The sequence below is a fragment of the Mustela erminea genome, chromosome 9 (genome assembly GCF_009829155.1).
Source record: "Mustela erminea isolate mMusErm1 chromosome 9, mMusErm1.Pri, whole genome shotgun sequence".
Taxonomy (NCBI): domain Eukaryota; kingdom Metazoa; phylum Chordata; class Mammalia; order Carnivora; family Mustelidae; genus Mustela; species Mustela erminea.
Window position 1 is genome coordinate 20342285 of NC_045622.1, and position 20224 is coordinate 20362508.

Here is a 20224-nt window from a genome sequence, read left to right on the forward strand (position 1 = left end):
GTTATCTGCCCAATTTGTAATTGAGTTATTTGTCTTTTGATTATTGAGTTTGTGAATTCTCAATATATTCTCCATACAAGTCCCTTATTAGTTACATGATTTACAAATGTTTTCTCCCATTTTGTAGGCTTTTTGTTTTCTTGATGGTTTCCTTGGAGCACAAAAATTTTTAGTTTTGAACACATCTAAGTTAGTTACTTTTTCTTCTGTGGATTGTGCTTTTGGTGTCATATCTAAGAAACCACCTAAGGCAGAATCATGAAGGTTTACTCTTATGTGCTCCTCTAAGAATTTTATATCTCCTGCATTTAGGTCTGTGATCCATTTTGAGTTAATTTTCATATGTGATATAAGGTAGGAATTGAACTTCATTCTTTTGCATGTGGATATCCAGTTGTCCCAACACCATCTGTTGAAATGCTTACCCATTGAGGACTCTTGCCAAAAATCAGATGATCATAAATATAATGGTTTATTTCTGAACTGTCAGTTCTGTTCCATGGATCTGTAAGTCTGTTTTTTTTTTTTTAAGTCTGTTCTTAACCAGTACCACACTATTTTGATTACTAAGCTTTATAGTAAGTTTTGAAATTGGGAAGAGTGATTCCTCCAACTATGCTCTTCTGTTTCAAAACCATCTTAGCTATCCCTATCATTTGAATTTAAGGATCACCCTGTCAACTTCTACAAAGAAGTCAGCTGACATTTTGATGGAGATTGCATTAAATCTGTAGATCAGTTTGAAGAATACTGCCATCTTATCTGTCCTTTCATGTCTTTTCATTCATTTAGACCTTCTTTAATTTCTTCCAACAATGTTTTTTAGGTTTCAGAGTATAAAATTTACACTAACTTTGTTCATTTTATTGTAAGTTTTTGGTGGTATGTTAAATGGATTTTTCCATTAATTTCATTTTTGGACTGCTAATTACAAGTATAAAGAACTACAATAGATTTTTGTATACTTACCTTATATCCTGCAACTTTGCTAAAAGATACATAACTTTTAAGCTAAAAAAAATAATATTGAGCTTTCATTCTAAAAGTTAGAGATCATAATTTGACCCATAACAAAGTAGGTAACTGTTATGTCATAAATCTTTTCTAGTAATATGGGGGAAGTTAACTCCAGTTTTCTCACTTTCATGTCAGTTGATGTTATAATGTTTTTAGGTTCTTATTTGGACTCATACCCACCAAAAGAGTTGTATAAATTGAAAATGATTACAGCTTTGAGATAATAAGGGATCAGGCTTTATATCCTGGATTCAGTCCTAAGTATACTCAGAGTGATTTTAAGTGACCACTTTAGAAGAACTTTCACTCTGAACATTTTTATTTGTTATTAATTCACCCATGTTTTTGACCTGATTCATATTCTTTGGTTTATTATTTTTTATTTGGTTTATTCCTTCTGAATCTGCTTCTTTCATTCTTTTAAAATTTATTTTATTTAATTGATTTTTTATTTGTTTGTCTTTATCCAGTTGAGGTCCAAGTTGTAGGAGAAAAGAAACAATAGATAAAATATCAAAAGCACATATAGGGCTTGCTTTTGCCAATTTTGTCACTTTGTGTGACTGTACTTCTAACAGGTTTATGATGAATATCAATCAAGATTGAGCACTGAATTTCAAATTCCGCTGACACTCCAGTCTGGAGTAGATCAGGAAGAAGACAAGAGAGAGGTATGTAATGTTAATTGCTTTTGAACATCAGTATTTCTACTATAATAGTATGTGTGAAATTGTGAAGGATTTACTGTGTTCTTACACATTAAGAGCCAATACTACAAATTCCATGGACAAAGGAAAGAAGTTACTTGAGTCATTATAATATGTTGAACTTTTCTTTCAAACTTCTAGGATTTGGGATACCTTGAGGTGAAATCAGATATCTGATCCTAGTGAACTTTTTCTATTAGTGTGCATTTGTCACAATAACTTAAAGGAAAGGTTTTAACTCATGACTTCCTTTTCTTTTTCCCTTCTCAATCTAAAGTTGGGTTAAGCCAACAGTTTTGTTTTTTTTTTTTATTTAATTTTACTTTTTCAGTGTTCCAAGATTTGTTGTTTATGCACCACACCTAGTGCTCCATGTGATACGTGCCCTCCATAATACCCACCATCAGGCTCACCTAACTCCCACGCCCCTCCCCTCCAAAACCCTCAGATTGTTTCTCAGAGTCCACAGTCTCTCATGATTCATTTCCCCCTCCGATTTCCCCCAATTCACTTTTCCTTTCCTTCCCCTAATGTCCTCGGTGTTATTCCTTATGCTTCACAAGTAAGTGAAACCATATCATAATCGACTCTCTCTGCTTGACTTATTTCACTCAGCATAATCTCTTCCAGTCCCACGCATGTTGATACAAAAGTTGGGTGTTCATCCTTTCAGATGGAGGCATAATACTCCATTGTATACAGTTTTTAACACTGATGATGTGCCAGAATCAGATGTGGAGCTTTTTTCAAAATATAAATACCTGAACCCAAACAGATATACTGATCAGTATATTGAAAGGTAGGTTTGGGGAATCTGTGTTTTTAAAAAAATTACCACTGATGCTTGTGATGGCCTCAATATTAAGAACCAGCTATTAGGCTTTTAATAATTTTTACCAAAAGGATATAAGCTACTCAAAGGGCAAAAACATGTCCATGTATACATTAGTGCCCTTTAAGTAGCTTTTGTCCTTGAAAGAGAATATATAAACCCAGAGCATAAACCCAAAGGGCAATAACACTTGCTTTTTTTTTTTAAATTTTTAAATTTTTTAATAAACATATAATGTATTATTAGCCCCAGGAGTACAGGTCTGTGACTCACCAGGTTTACACACTTCACAGCACTCACCATAGCACATACCCTCCCCAATGTCCATAACCCCACCACCCTCTCCCTACCCCTCTCCCTCTGGCCCCCCTCAGTTTGTTTTGTGACATTAAGAGTCTCTTATGATTTGTCTCCCTCCCAATCCCATCTTGTTTCTTTTATTCTTTTCCTACCCCCCAAACTCCCCACATTGCATCTCCACTTCCTTATATCAAGGAGATCATATGATAGTTGTCTTTCTCTGATTGATTTATTTCGCTAAGCATAATACCCTCTAGTTCCATCCACGTTGTTGCAGATGGCAAGATTTCATTTCTTTTGATGGCTGCGTGGTATTCCATTGTGTATATATACCACATCTTCTTTATCCATTCATCTGTTGATGGACATCTAGGTTCTTTCCGTAGTTTGGCTATTGTGGACATTGCTGTATAGCACTTGCTTTTATTATACTTGTTCCCTTTCTTTGGGAGACCGGGCGTGGGGCAGAGAGAGAATCCCAAGCAGGCTCATACCTAACATGAACCCAATGTGATCCTTGATATTACAATCCTGAGATCATGACCTGAGCTGAAGTCAAGAGTCGGATGCTTAAATGCCTAAGCCACTCAGGCGCCCCATACTTGTTCCCTTTGAAAGTTTGGCACTCAGATATTCCTCAGTCCTTCTTCCCTCTTTCCTACCATGTGAGACTAGGCTTAGAGTATCCTTTTGTGATGTGGTTTTAATTTTGGAAATTTAAAGTGACTATTGTTCTTTTATAAAATACCTCTCCCATTCTTCCTTTGGCCCTGCTTCTATGGTACTTATTACTTGGAAACGCAGAGTAAATATAGTAATATATCTTATCATACCAAGTGCAGTCATTTCCTCAAGTATTGTTGACAGATGACTGGATAAGGGCAAACTAAATTAGTACTTATTTCTCTGATTTGTCTGAATAGCTATGTGCTTGAGAATATAAACCTTTTTCTGTATATGATATTATCCTAGGTCACCATAAAATAGAAGGAAATTAAGGACTTAATTCCATGTGTCTTTTGTTTCATCTAGTTTTATATATGGCACAAGGATATTTTCCTTCCTTGGAAAGTCCTCAGAGCAGAATCTTAACATTTTCAGCTTCTTTCCTTTAGCGTCAAAAGCAATACCTGAGATACAGACGACTTTTCATGGATATTGAAAGGGAACAAGTAAAAGAACAACAAAGGCAAAAAGAACATCAGAAGAAAGTTGAAAAGTAAGTTCTTTGATCCTTAATGTGAGCCTTAAATTACCAGTTAAGATGATTTTGAAAGCTAAGTTTTAGAAATAATCAGGTGGTTTGGCTTCTGATCCATAGTGTAAACTGTTTTTTATCTGGATAGAAGTATGAAAGGTAGTTAAGAGCTATGTTTTTTTTTAATAGACTTTTTTTTTTTTTTTAAGTTGTAGGATTGCAGCAAAATTAAGCAGAAAGTACTGAGAGTTTATTTACCCCCTTATGGTATACATGGACTGTCTATGTCAACATCCTGAATCACAGTGGTACAGTTGTTACCACTGGTAAACCTCCATTAACACACTATAATCCATATTTTACTTTGGGATGCACTTAATATATTAACATATAATGTATTATTTGTTTCAGGAGTACAGACAGGTCTGTGAATCATCAGTCTTACATAATTCACAGCACTTACCATAGCACATACCCTCCCCAGTGTCCATCACCCAGCCACCCTATCCCTTCCACAACTCTCCCCTCCAGCAGCCCTCAGCTTGTTTCCTGAGATTAAGAGTCTCTTAAGGTTTGTCTCCTTTCCCAGTTTTGGGATCCACTCTTGGTGTTATACATTCTTCCAGATTTTGACAAATGGATAATGACTTGTATTCACATAATATAATATACAGAATCATTTTACTGCCCTAAAAATGCTTCGTGCTCTACCTATTCATCTTTCCTCCCAGCCCAAGGCAACTACTGATATTTTTATTGTCTCCATTGTTTTCCCATTTCCAGAATATCATATAGTGGGTATAAAATACATAGCCTTCTCAAATTGTCAATCTTCCACTTAGTAAAATGCATTTAAATTTCTTCTAATACCTTTTAATGGTTTGACAGCTCATTTTTTTTTAAAGATTTATATTTATTTATTGAGAGAGAGAGAATGAGAGAGAGAGAGCACAAGACAGGGGAGGGTCAGAGGGAAAAGCAGACTCCCTGCCGAGCAGGGAGCCCAATGTGGGACACCATCCCGGGACTCCAGGATCATGACCTGAGCAGAGGCAGTTGCTTAACCAACCGAGCCACCCAGGTGCCCTCACTTCTTTTTAGTGTGGAGTAATATTCTGTTGTCTGGTTGTACTACAGTTTTGTTTCTCCATTCACCTTCTGAAGGAATCTTGGTTTCTTCAAAGGTACAGCAGTTCTAAATAAAGCTGCTTTAAATATCCACGTGCAGGATTCATGTGGGTTTTCACCTCATTTGGGTAAATACCAAGTAGTACATTTGGTAGATAAAATGGTAAGAATACGTTTACGTTTGAAAGAGACTGCCAAATTTTATTCCAAAGTGGCTGTACCATTTTGCATTTCTGTGAGCAATGAACAAAAGTTCCTGTTGCTCCAGATCTTCTCCAGCATTTGGTGTTGTCATTGTTTTGGGTTTTGGCCATTCTAACAGTTATGTAATAGTATCTTCTTGTTTCAATGTGCAATTCCCTAATGTAGGATGTGGAGCATCTTTTCATATGCTTATTAGCCATCTCTACATTTTCTTTGGTGAGGTATCTGTTTAGGTCTTTGGCTTATTTTTTAATTGGGTTATTTATTTTCTTATTCTTAAATTTTAAGAGTTCTTTGTAGTTTTGGATAATAGTCCTTTATCGATTTTTTTTTTTTTTTAACAAATACTTTCCCTCATCTGTGGCTTTAATTTTCATTCTTTTGACACTGTCTTCTGAAAAGCAAAAGATTTTAATTTTAATGAAGTCCAGCTTGCAATTATTTTTTTTTAATGTATCATGCCTTAGGTATTGTACCTAAAAAATTATTGCCATATTCAAAGTCACCTACATTTTCTTTCTTTCTTTTTTTTGAAGATTTTTATTTATTTGACATAGAGAGACACAGTGAGAGAGGGAACACAAGCAGGGGGAGTGGGAGAGGGAGAAGCAGGCTCCCTGCTAAGGAGGGATCCTGGTGTGGGTCTTGATCCTAGCACCCTGACATCATGACCTGAGCCGAAGGCTGATGCTCAATGACTGAGCCACCCAGCTGCCCGTCTTTTTTTTTTTTTTTTAGATTTTATTTATTTTTTTGAGAGAGAGCATGAGATAGAGAGAGCGTGAGTGGGGAATGAGGGAGGATGGAGGGGCAGAGGGAAAGGGACAAGCACATTCCCCACTGAGCAGGGAGCCCGGCTTGATCTCAGGACCCTGGGATCATGACCTGAGCCAAAGGCAGGTGCTTAACCGACTGAACCACCCAGGCCCTCACCTAGATTTTCTTTTGTGTTATCTTCTAAGTATTTTATCATTTTGTGTTTTACATTTAGTTCAGTGATCCATTTTGAGTCAATTTTTATAAGGGGTGTAAGTTCTCTGTTTGGATTCATTTTTCTGCACAACTGTTCTACCCCATTTGTTGAAAAGACTATCTGTGCTCCATTGTATTGCTTTTGCTCCTTTGTCAAAGCTCAGTTAACTATATTTATGCAGGTCTATTTCTGGGCTCTCTGTTCTGTTCCACTGACCTATTTGTCAATTCTTTTGTCAATACTACACTGTCTTAAGAGAAAAATGATGCCTATGAGAGACTCACTTTTGCTTTCAGGATACATATAGGCTGAAAATGAAGGGATAGAAAAAGGTACTCCATGCAAATGAGCACCAAAGTACTGTGGGAGTGTCTATCCTTATATCAGACAAAATAGATTTTAGTTGAAAGCATCCCAATAGACAAAGAAAGTCATTATATAATGATAAAGGGGTAAATTTATGAGGATGATATAACAATTATAAATATTTATGCACCCAACATCAGAGTATTTAAACATAGCGCTCGCTTTGGCAGCACATGTACAGAGTACCTAAACATGAAGCAAATACTAACAGAACTGAAAGGAGAAATAAACAGCAGTACAATAATAGTAGGAGACTTTAGTATCCTCCCTTAAACAATGGATAGATCATCCAGACAGAAAATTAATAAGGAAACATTGGTTTTGAACAACATTAATGAACTTTAATGAATACCTAACAGACATATACAAAACAATCTATCTAACAACAGCAGAACACACTTTCTTCTCAAGTACACACAGGACATTCTTCAAGGTAGATCATATGCCACATAGGCCACAACCCAAGTCTTAACAAATTCAAGCAGACTGAAATTATATTAGGTATCTCTTCCAAACACATTGGTATGGAAGTAGAAATCAGTAATGAAGAAAAATTGAAAATTGACAAATACATGAAAAACAAGTAGCACACTTGTGAACAACCAATGGATCAAAGAAGAAATAAAGGAGAAATAAAATCTTTGGACAACATAAATGGAAACACAACATACCAAAATGTATGGTATGCAGCAAAAGCAGCTCCAAGAAGAAAGTTTATACGTACAAGATGCCTTCAAAGAAAAAAGATCTCAAATAAATAACCTAATCTTACAACTCAGGAACTAGAAAAAGATGAGCAAACTAAGCCCAAAGTTAGTCAGAAGGAAGGAAATAAAGATTATAGCAGAAATAAATAGAGAATAGAAAAGATCAATGATACTAAGAGTTGGTTTTTTGAAAAGATAAACAAAATTGAAATGCTTAGCTAGGTTAACCAAGGGAAAGAAAAAAAAAGAAAAGCAAATAAAATTGTAAACAGAAGAGGAGACATTACAGTTGATACCATAGAAACACCTAGATTGGGCAACCTAGGAAAAAAAAGAGGATAAATTTCTGGAAATGCACAACCTATCCAGACTGAAATATGAAGAAATAGAAAATCTAAACAGACCAACTGCAAATAAGGAGTTTGAATCAGTAATCAAAAAATTCCCAAGAAACAAAAGTCCTGGACCTGGCTTCACTGGTGAATTCTACTAAACATTTAAAGAAGAATTAACACCAGTCCTCAAATTCTTCCAAAAAACTGAAGAGAAGGAAACACTTTCCAACTCTTTACAAGGTCTACCCTGATACCAAAACCAGACAAGGTCACTACAGGAAAAGAAAATTACAGGCCAGTATCCCTGATGAACATTGATGTAAAAAGTCTCAACAAAATATTAACAAACTGAATTCAACAGTACATTAAAAGGATCCTATACCAGGATCAAGTGGGATTTATTCCAAGTATGCAAGGAAGGTTCAGCCACTATGGATCAATCAATATGATACAACTGCATTAACAAAATGAGGCATAAAGATCATGTGATCATCTTAATAGATGCAGAAAAAGCATTTGAGAAAATTCAATATCCATTTTTGATAAAAACGCTTCAACAAACTGATACAGAGGGAATGTACCTCAGCATAGTAAATCCCTACATGACAAACCTACGGCTATCACACTGCACAGTGAAAAGTGGAAGTCATGGGTTGCCTGGGTGGCTCAGTCAGTGAAGCGTCTGCTGGTTTCATCTCAGGTCATGATCTCATGGCTCCTGAGATCAAGCTTCTGTAGGGACCCATGCTCAGTGGGGAGTCTGCTAGAAGATTCTCTTCCTTTGCCCCTCCCCCAACTCGCAAGTGTGCTCTCACTCTCTCTCAAGTAAATCTTAAAAAAAAAAAAAGAAAGAAAGAAAGAAAAGAAAAGATCTTTTCCTTTAAGATCAGAACAAAACAAGGATGCCTACTCTCCTCACTTATATTCATCCTAGCCAGAGCATTTAAGAGAAAAAGAAATAAAAGGTATCCAAATTAGAAAGGAATAATGAAATTGTAGCTGTTTGCAGAAGACATGATATTATATTTGGAAAACCCTAAAGACTCTACCAAAAACTTGTTAGAACTAATAAATGAATTCAGTAATTCCTGTACTTTTCAGGATACAAAACCAATTTACAACAATCAGTTGTGTTTCTGTATACTAACAATGAACTATGTGAAAGATGAATTACGAAAATAATCCTGTTTACAATAGCATCAAAAAGAATAAAATACATAGGAAAAATCTAACTAAGGAAGTGAAAGATCTGTATACTGAAAGTTAAAACATTGATGAAAGAAAGTGAAGATGACAAAAATAAATGGAAAGCTCATAAATTAGAAGAATTAGTATTGTTAAAATGTTCATGATATCAAATAATATACAGAGTTAATGCAGTTCCTATCAAAGTTCTAAAGCTGAAATAGAAAAAACAATGCTATGCTGCTTGGGTGGCTTAGTTGGTTAAGCAACTGCCTTCTGCTTCAGTCATGATCCTGGAGTCCCAGGATCAAGTCCCGCATTGGGCTCCCTGCCCAACGGGGAGCCTGCTTCTCCCTCTGACCCTCCCCCTTCTCATGCTCTTGCTTTCTCTCTCATTCTCTTTCTCAAATAAATAAGTAAATAAATAAATAAATCGTTAGGGGGGAAAAAAAGAAGAAAAAAAAAATACTAAATTCTAAAATTTGTATGGAACCACAAAAGACCCTGAATAGTGAAAGAAGTCTTTTCTTTTTAAAGGTTTATTTGAGAGAGGGAGAGAGAGTGCATACTTAGGTGTACACACGTGCACACGATAGGGGAGGGGCAGAGGGAGAGAAAGAATCCCCAGCAGATTCCCCACTGAGTGTGGAAACAGCACCCCCCCCACCTCCACCAAAGCAGTGCTGGATCCCATGACCCTGAGATCATGACCTGAGAGAAAATCATGGGTTAGATGCTCAAGTGACTAAGCCACCCAGGCGCCCCAGTGAAAGAAATCTTGAGAAAGTAGAACAAAACTGGAAGCATCATGCTTCCTGATTTCAAGCTATAGTACAAAGCTGTAGTAATCAGAACAGTATGGTAGTCACATAAAACAGATACATAGATTAGTGGGACAGAATAAAGAGCCCAGAAATAAATCAGTTAATTTATAGCAGTGCAGTCAAGAATATACAATGGGAAAAGGATAGTCTCTTTGAAAAAATGGTGTTGGGAAAACTGGATATCCATATGTAAAAGAATGAAAGTGGCCTCTAACTTACTCCATCAAAAATAAACCCAAAATGGATTAAAGACTTGAGCATAAGACCTGAACCTTTAAAACTATTGGACGAAAACAAAGGAGTAAGCTCCCTGACTTTGGTCTTGGTAATGATTTTTTAATATGACATTGTAAGTACAAGCTACAAAGCAAAAAGAGTCAAGTGGGACTATATCAAATGAAGACTTCACTCAGCACACCAAAGGAGACAATCAACAAAATGAAAAGATAACCTGTGAGATGGGAGAAAATATTTGAAAAGTATATTCCTGATAAGGTGCATATATGAGGAACTTACACAGTTCAATAGAAAAAAAATAACAAATCAAACAGCCCAATTAAAAAATGGTCAAAGGACCTAAATAGACATTTTTCCAAGAAGACATACAAATGACCAATAGGTACATGAAAAGTTGCTCAACATCACTAATCAACAGGGGAATGCAAATCAAAACCATAATGAGATATCACCTCATGCCTGTTTGAATGGCTGTTATATGAAAAACAAGAAATAGGTGTTGGCAAGGATGTAGAAAAAAGGAAAACTTGTACACTATTGGTGGGAATGTAAATTAGTGCAGTTACTATGGAAAACAGTGTGGAGATTCATCAAAGAAGTAAAAACAGAACTGCTGTATGATCCAAAAATCCCACTTGTGAAGGAGATGAAATCACTCTCTTACAGAAGTATTTGCACGCCCATGTTCATTGCAGCATTATTCAAAATAGCTAGGACGTGGAAACAACTTAAGTGTCAGCAGATGAATGAATAAGGAAAATGTGGTACATATATAATGGAATATTAATCGACTATGAAAAAGGAAAATCTTGCCATTTCTGACATGAATTAATATTGAAGTATTATGCTAAATAAAATAAATCAGAGAAAAATACTTTATGACCTTACTTATATAGGAACTCTAAAAAAAATGAACTCATTAAAACAGGGATAGATTGGTGTTTGCCAGAAGCAGGGAGGGATATGTGTGGGGGGTGTGAGATGTTGGTAAAAAGCTGCAGACGTTAGTTATAAGATAAAGGAGCTCTGGGGATCTAATAAAGAACAGTGTGGTGACACTGTCACTACAGTACTTGAAGTTTGCTAAGATAGTAGATTTTAATTGTTCTCATCGCATACACAAAAGGTAACTATGGAGTGATAAAAGTGTTAACTAATATGGTAATCAGTTCATACTATATATATAAGAAGTCATTGATATATATAGTACAGCTTAAAGTTACACAATATATTTGTCAGTTATCTCTCAATAAAGCAGCGGGGGGATATGTGGGTTTGAAAGCAAGGACTTCACTTCTTATCCACATTTGAGAGAGAGTCTGCATTTATTCAGCAAACATTAATCTGGCACTTTCATATGAGACTGTCCTAGACATAGGCATTACAAAGATAAATAAAACGTGGTTCCTTTTCTTGAGGAATTCATAAACCAAAATGGATGGGAACATAATTGCATGCAAGTAAGTAGTATAATTATTACAATAGAAGAAGTAGGTACAGAGTCCCAGAGAATACAGAAGTGGGGTTACCGATTGCATCTGGAAAGTTAGAGAAATTATTACATTCAGTTGGGTCTAGATCGATAAATACGTGTTTACTGGAGAAGCTAATAAGATGGTGAGTAGAAAAATCAACATTAAATAGAGAGTGGAAGCAAATAATAGTATTCATGCAGAGTTTTCTAATTTTGAAGGGCTTTCATATATTATTTCATTTGGTATTTTTCAACAATCAAACATTTGTGGAGAGTCTGGCACATGCCAGGTACTGCATTATATGCTGAGAATGTTAAATGTAAACATGTGGCAGGATAGTAGTGGTTCATAGCACAGGCTTGGAATCAAATAATCTTGGGTTTGAATTTGCAACTTATTAGATGTTTAACCTTTAGCATGTTTCTTTACCTCTGAGATTCAGTATTTTTAATTATAAAATGAGGATTATAATCCCTGTCTCCTAGGTTGTTGATAGAATTAAATGGAGAAATATACGTAAAATACTTAACATAGTGTTTGGCATTTAATAAAATCCTGGTAAATAGTACCTATTATGACCATGATGGTGGTGCTGGTGGTGGTGGTGATGATGATGATAATGATGGTGATGAAGATGTTGGGAAATAGGATGAGCACCAAGGGAAGCCAGACAAATGGAGAAAAGGAGATGAAAATAGTAATTTTAATGCTATATGAGAAGTAAGACAGGGAGACAGTTTAGGGATATCAAGAAAGGCTTTATATATAGATGGGTTAGTACTCAAGCTGGGTCTTGAAGCATGAATTGGAATTTGCTAGATGGTCATGGATATAGCATGAAAGTATAAGTTATGTGTGGGAAACTGTGAGAACTTGGGGTGGCTAAATGGGTGGAAGTGAAGTGGCAGAGGGGCTATCAAAAAGCTGTTGTAAGATTTTAAGGCATAAGTCTTGTCAGATTTGTATTTTAGAAAGATCATTCTGAAAAACTGAGGCAGAGAGTCTAGTTAACTAGTAAGTTATTTTAGTAGCTGAGGTAGGCTGTGATGGGAACAGAGAGTCATATATTTAATAAAATTTAAGAAGTAGAATTCATAGGACTCAGTGACCAGTTTGGTTTGGTGTTGAGAATGGTCAAAGGTTGTTTCTAACTTTATTCTTGGATAGCTAAATGAATGGTAGTACCATTAACATAGGGAGATAATGCCCAAAGTAGAACTAGATTTGATAGAAAGCTAGCAGGTTCAATTTAGGACATTGAGTGTGAGAAGCCTGTGGAACATTAAGTGAGGACTGACTTATACATATTTGGAAATAAGAAACTAGAATTCTGGGGTGCCTGGGTGACTGAGTGGGTTAAAGCCTCTGTCTTCGGCTTGGGTCATGATCCCAGGGTCCTGGGATCGAGCCCTGCATCAAGCTCCTTGCTCAGTGGGGAGCCTGCTTCCCTTCCTCTCTCTGCCTGCCTCTCTGCCTACTTGTGATCTCTATCTGTCAAATAAATAAATAAAATCTAAAAAAAAAAAGAAAAAAAAACTAGAATTCTGGTAGCAGTGAGAATGAAAGATTTCTTTAGGAATTTTCAGTATTTGTTTCAACATGATTTGGGACCAAGCATAGAGCTGCTTCTGGGGCATAGATAAGTAAGAGGCGCTTTTGTTGGTCTTCAGGCACTGAACTAATAAAATTGGAGACTTTGAGGGGTTTCAAACACTTTGAGGGGGTCTCAAGACATTTGCCACTGTCTAAATTTGTGCAATAAAGAAGGCTGAAAGTGGTGCACCTGGGTGGCTTAGTCAATTAAGCCTCTGCCTTTGGCTCAGGTCATGATCTTGGGGTCCTGGGATTGAGTCCCATGTTGGGCTCTCCACTCAGCAGGGAGTCTGCTTTTCCCTCCAGCTCTGTTCCTTCTTGTGCTCTCTCAAATCAATCGATCAATCAATCTTAAAAAAAAAAGGCTAGGGGTCTAAGTTGAAAACTTTTAGAAAGCTGAGAGAAATTTTCTATAATCTTATAGTACATATGTTCAGGACCCACCAGGATGAGGTTGGGGGTGTTGGGGACCCATCAGGTAAGACCCAGTGAATATACCAGGCTTTCAGTCTGGTATACAAGACACTGAAGAGTTCTACGGGAACATGGAGAGTTTGACACTAACAAGATAGTCTAACCAACTGTAGAATAAGCCTTACCCAAACTATAAAGCAGCCTTGATTATGCTGAGTGCCTGATTGGATTGAGGTGATGAACCCTGCATTCTCTGCCTAGCAGAGATAAGGGTGAACTTTTCTGTCATAGATAACATCACTTGGAGCCTCTAAATTTCTTTTAAAACAACATTCAGCATTCAGTTAGAATTTTTAGGCATGTCAAGAGATAGGACCATATGACCAAAAGCCAAGAGGGAAAGAGACAACAGAAGCAGACTCACAGGTGACACAGATGTTGGTATTAGCAGACAAGGACTTTGAAACAGTTGAGTAATACACTCACGTAAATAGAGAAAAAGATGAAGAAAATAATGAAGATATGGAGAATTTCACCAGAGAACTGAATCTATAAGATAGGATAAACTAGAAAGTCAGGCGTTGACAAATATAATCTCAAAATAGCAACTCAGTAGATACACAAGGATACACCTCTTCATACTCATTAGAATAGCTTAAAAAAGAAGATGACAACGAACTTAACAGTACCAAATGTTGGCCAGGATGTTGATGAGTTATAACTGATATATTGGTAGTGAAAGTGGAAAAGAGTATGACCACTTTGGAAAACTTCAGTTTTTTTTTTAATACTTAAATATATATCTAGCTCATGACATAGACCTTTTACTGCTAGATATTTCCTCAAGGAAAATGAAAACATTTATAAAAACACTGAACAGTGAGAGAATATATTCTTTTTATGTCAATAGCACATTTATCAAGATTGATCATATCCTGGGTTATTTTTCAGAGTATGTTTTCTGATTATAGTGATGTTAAGCTAAAAATCAGTAAGCAGTACATCTTAAGATAATTCTGAGTGAAAGATAAAATTGCAATGGAAATTATTAGAAAATGCTTTGAAGAGAGTAATAATGAAGACAAAACATAGCAAAATTTGTCAGAATTAGAAGGAATTAGAGCAATTATCAGAAAAAGTAAAAAGGCTAAAAATAAATGTTGTAGCTTTCCATCTTTAAGAAGTTAGGAAAAAATAGCAAATCAAGAAGAAGTCATAAAGAGCAGAAATCAGTGAAATAGAAAACAAATGTACAATGGAGAAAATCAACAAAGCCAACAACTGGTTCTTTGAAAATTTAGTTTTGCCAGGGATATACCATTCTAACTGATCAGTGAAAAAGATAAGAGAGAAAGCCAATATTAGGAATGAAAAATGAGTCATTACTGCAAAGCCTAGAGACATTAATGATAATAAAAGGACATATGAACAATTCCATGCTAAAAAAAATTTGATCATTTTGATGAAATAGACAAATTCCTTTAAAAAAATGTGGATGCAAGAAGAAATAGAAATCTGACTCATCCTATAACACTTAAAGAAAGTAAATCAGTTATTTTTTTTTAAGATTTTATTTATTTATTTGTGTGTGTGTGAGAGAGAGAGAGAGGGCATGCATGCTGGAGAATGGACAGAGGGAGAGGGACAGAAAATCCCATGCAGACTCGGTGCTGAGCATGGAGCCCAATGCAGGGCTTAGTCCAACGACCCTGAAATCATGACCTGGGCCCAAATCATGAGTTGAATGTTCAACCGACTGAGCCACTGAGTGCCCCCAAAGTAAATCAGTTTTTAAAAATCCTTCCAAAAAGAAAAATTTATGGTCAGGAATAGGCTCAAATGTCTTCCCTGGGGGATCCTTGCCAAATATTCAAGGGAAAAAAAAACAATAGCGAGTTTTAATTTTTTTTTTTTTAAAGATTTTATTTATTTGTCAGAGACAGAGGGAGAGAGAGCGAGCGAGCACAGGCAGACAGAGAGGCAGGCAGAGGCAGAGGGAGAAGCTGGCTCTCTGCCGAGCAAGGAGCCTGATGTGGGACTCGATCCCAGACCCTGGGATCATGACCTGAGCCGAAGGCAGCTGCTTAACCAACTGAGCCACCCAGGCGTCCCAATAGCGAGTTTTACATAAACTATTCTAGAGAATGGAAAACAGGCAGTTCTTCCCAAATAATTGTAGAGGCCAGCATAATCTTAATCCCAATCTGATAAGGACATCACAAGAAAGCACCATGACAGATTGATTTCTCTCATGAACAGAAATGTAAAATTCTAAGTGAAATAGTAGCCCAGTGACCTTTGAGGGGCACTCTTACATGCCCTTGGCCTTGAAACTTCTGCCTAAGCCTCTGCCTCTTGCCGCAAGGCAGCTTTTTTTTTTTTTTTTTTAAAGATTTTATTTATTTATTTATTTATTTATTTATTTATCCGACAGAGACACAGAGAGAGAGAGATCACAAGTAGGCAGAGAGGCAGGCAAAGAGAGGGGGGAACGCAGGCTCCCTGCTGAGCAGAGAGCCCGATGCAGGGCTCCATTCCAGGACCCTCAGAGGCTTTAACCCACTGAGCCACCCAGGTGCCCCCCAAGACAACTTCTTAAACAACCCTGAACTTTTCCCAAGCCATGGACCCAATGGTGACAAAGCTTTTTGCAACACTAATGATGATGAAAAAAAAAAGACTAAAATAAAATATTCCAAGATATTTAAGAATTATCTTTGGATGCTGGAAATAATTTTTTTCTGTTCTTTGTGTGTTTCTTAATTTTTCAGATTTTTTATCATTAGTGTATTTGACTTTGAGAGCCTATGCAATATCTGCAGGGGCCCCTTGCTGGTGAATTTCCTGTTTATTTTGTAGTAGAGAGTACAAGGACTTCTGAAATTTTTATATGACAGTCCACTAGTGAGAATAGTTTCCTTTGAGCTGTTTAATAGTTTCTTTAGTATGTTTCTATTCTCATGTGCTTTTTCTCCCCTTGAGATATAATACTCTTGTCTTAAAAACAACTTGATAAAAACAGCTGCTGTGAAATAGTGTATGTATTTGTTTTGGATTGGGGTAGAAGAGGCTTGGAAAAATCTAGACAGGATTCTATTTAAATATTTCAAGTTATCTTTTATATTCTTAATGTTCCTTAGGACTATGATTACATAACCTCCCTGGATAACAATTTCAGAATCTAAAGACACTGGCTCTCAAGAAGTTCATTCTTTTATCTAGGCCAGATTTGTCATACCATAACCTAGTCATTTAGCCATAATTATGACAGATCTGCATCAGAAATTCTTCCAGTTCTATAGTGCCTGTATATAAGCGTTTTACCAACTCATCAAGCAAAAGAACAGAAATTTAGTCCAGTTCATATAACCGAAGCCAAGATATCCCTGCCGTGGGTGTTTTATGTCTAACCTAAATCTTCTTATGACATGCCTACCACATGGCATAGACAGTAGGGAATTCTTCTTTAGCTATATGCTGACCTTCTTTGAAAGCTTTTCTGCTTAAGGCTTTTGTTTTATTGCCATTTTCTCACTGGATAATCTTTTTATTCTTTGATTTATACTTTTGACCCCAGAAAAAGTATGAAGGTCTTTGTCTCACAGATGGCATCAGAAAATTAAACCTGTTGTCAGTCATTTGCAAATAATTAAAAATAATTTTTTTGCTTTTTCCTTGTTGAAGAAACTAGATCATACAATGACTTTATTTATTTTTTTTTTGCATGGTTATGATTTAACTTAAAGACAAAACCATTTTAGCAACGTTCTAAAATGAACATACATCAGCTTTCTATACAGGAATTAATAATAACTGCTTTACCTCAGTTGTTACTGGAGTCAAATGATATGTTTTCATTCATTCATTTAGCAGCAGTTTGTTGAGTATCTATTAATTGGTATATATGATAGCTAGACTTAGGGGGTGTGGAAAATGAAAGACATCATCCTACTCCTCAAATATTTTACTAGATAGTTTTCACTCATGAATGGGGAAGCAGATAACTGAATAGATCATTATAATACCATATTTTTGGTATTACAAGACAACATAGCATGTGGTTAAGAACATCTAGAGATAATGTGTTCAGATCCCACCTCTGCGACATACCCGTTGTGTGACTTTGGGAACGTTACCTCAGTGAGCCTCGCTTTCTTCTCTGTGAAACAGAGATATACTTCATAAAGTTGCTGTGAGGATTAAATGTGGTCACCTATAAATGTATGTAATCTGGCATAATGTATGTTCAATAAGTTTTAGTTGCCAAGTATTTAAGGAAAAAAATAACATCAAATTTTTCATTATTCCAGAGAATGGAAAACAGGGAATACTCCCCACGTAATTATAGAGACCACTATAACCTTACTGCCAACCTGATAAAGACATTGCAAGAAAGCGATGTTACAGACTAATTTCTGTTATCAACATAAGTATAAAAATCTCAAGTAAAATAAAACATTCCTTTTAATACTATTAGAAGAAAAAATTGCAAGAATATATGGGGGTACAGATACTGTGTTTTCAACTCGGAATTGGGGGTATGGTTGTAGTAGTAGGCTTCCTGGGCTGAAGTTTTGAAGGATTAGTAGCAGTGCTATGAGACAAAATTGTAATTGGTCTGGAGAAAAGAGTATATGGGAATCTTAGGTAAAAGCAGTAACATTGAAAAGCAGTGACTTGAGTGACACTTCTGAGCTGGATATGATTAGAGGTAAAATAGTGGAAAAAGGCAAGTCTTAAGAAATGAAGACAAGATCATAAACAGCTATGTATGTCATGAGAAGGGATTTGGATTTTTATCCTGAAAACAGGAGCCACTTAGGGCATTGTGGGAAATAGATGAGATGACTAAGACTAGATGTTAGGAGATTATTGAAGTGTTATACTTAGAAGATGAGAGGTGAAATTTTTTTTAAAAAATTATTATATAAAGTCCTTACTGTGTGTCAAGTACTTTACATAGATTATAGTCTCATTTAATTGATACACAATTCTATAGGATAGTGGTAGCTGCCATTCATTGAGTGTTTATAATGTACCAGGCACAATGTTGAATGTTTTAGAGACATTAGCTCATTTACTCACTTCAGTAACCTTATGAGGTAAATTTTATTGTTATACAGAAAATGAGCCCTAGAGAGGTTGAGTAATTACCTAAGATTAAGATCACACTTAGCAATGGCAGAACTGGAATTCAATCCCAGATTTATTGGATTCCATCACCCAACCTCTTTGAAGCCTGTAACACCACCTTTCATATAAGCCAGGGCCAAGGAGGCAACGAGGAGGCAATTTTAAGAATGTAAGACAGAGAGTTGGTGAGATTTGTCAGTAGAGAATTCAGGGTTAAGTCCCAGATTTATGGTTTAGGCCAGCAGATAAAATCTAAAACAGATTTGCCTGGGAGGAGGTAGATGTAGAGAGGATAAGTTTAGTTTGGGGCATACTGGGTTTAAGGTGCTTAAAGGAAATCCAACTAGAGAATACAGTAGGAAGTATTATGTTATTTTTAATAATGATTTCAGAAATCACTAAGGAAGAATACTTAGCAGAATCAGGAAGTGAGTAGACAGAAAGGTTGAACAGAAAAACAGGATCAGCAAGCAGTGATTTAGACCTGGTAGATTAGACCTTAATCCTGTTGTGGCAAAGAAGAATATTTCTTTCATGTCTTTGAGATCTAACAGGGCACCTCTTTAACCCCTGAAATAAACCTGTTTTTTAATCTTACAAGCCGAATTCCTTTTATTTGAATGTATTGGTGTTGGCAAATATCTGGCTTGGAAAGACAGAAACCGTAGAGCCAAAAAGATAGTCCTCATTTTTAGGTTTAGGTCGGTATTTTAGTTTTAACTGCTTAAAGGATTAGTTGTGTGGCCTTATCATATGGAAGATTCATGAGTGACAAGAGTTTTCAAGTTGTTGCAATTGTATGACTATTTTTTTAAAAATTGTTTTTATTAACATATAATGTATTATTTGCCCCAGAGGTACAGGTATGACTATTTAAGAAAAATTTTTTAAAGATTTTATTTATTTACTTGAGAGAGAGAGAGTGAGTGAGAGCACGAAGGGGGGAAAGGGTCAGAGGCAGAAGCAGACTTCCCACCGAGCAGGGAGCCTGATGCGGGACTCGATCCTGGGACTCCAGGATCATGACCTGAGCTGAAGGCAGTTGCTTAACCAACTGAGCCACCCAGCTGTCCCGTATGGCTATTTTTTAATGCAGTTTGCCTGTAATATTGATTCATCTTAAGGATTCTTTCCAGAGTATAAATGTTGACCTATACTTGTTTAGTTGTGTCAACACACTGTATAGCAAGTTTGCCAACCAAACTGCAGTGTTTTCTATCTCTCCTCTCTTTTACTGAAAGTCTGACACTAGTTTCAGAATACCTTTTGGCATAACTGCTATAGCTGCATTCGCTTCAGTGCTCTGGAAAAAAACAGTACATTGACATGTTGATTTTTGGCCTACTTTAGTTTCTGTTGTGTACCACATGAAAGTTATATTTACACAAGATGCCTTAAAGTTATCAGAGAAGAATAAGAGCTTGTTTACAGAATAATTGTTTATACCAATTTTGTAAGTTAACTTTGTATTTTTGATTTTATGATCCTTTCTGAAACTACTATATGGCAGTTCTTAACCTTCTAACCTTTTGAGGTTAAGAATCTCAAAAACCTGTCAAAAATACCTTTGAGACAATCAAATGAAAATGTCAAATT

At 36.1% G+C, this 20224-nt stretch overlaps 1 protein-coding gene across 1 annotated transcript in view; it reads left to right on the forward strand.

Moving 5' to 3' along the window:
* The window catches only part of CCDC15 (coiled-coil domain containing 15), a 79456-nt gene that overhangs the window by 28958 nt on the left and 30274 nt on the right, over positions 1-20224 (forward strand). Inside the window, 2 exon segments of the mRNA XM_032358255.1 lie at positions 1596-1688; positions 3972-4075. Coding sequence (XP_032214146.1) covers positions 1596-1688; positions 3972-4075 — 197 coding nt within the window.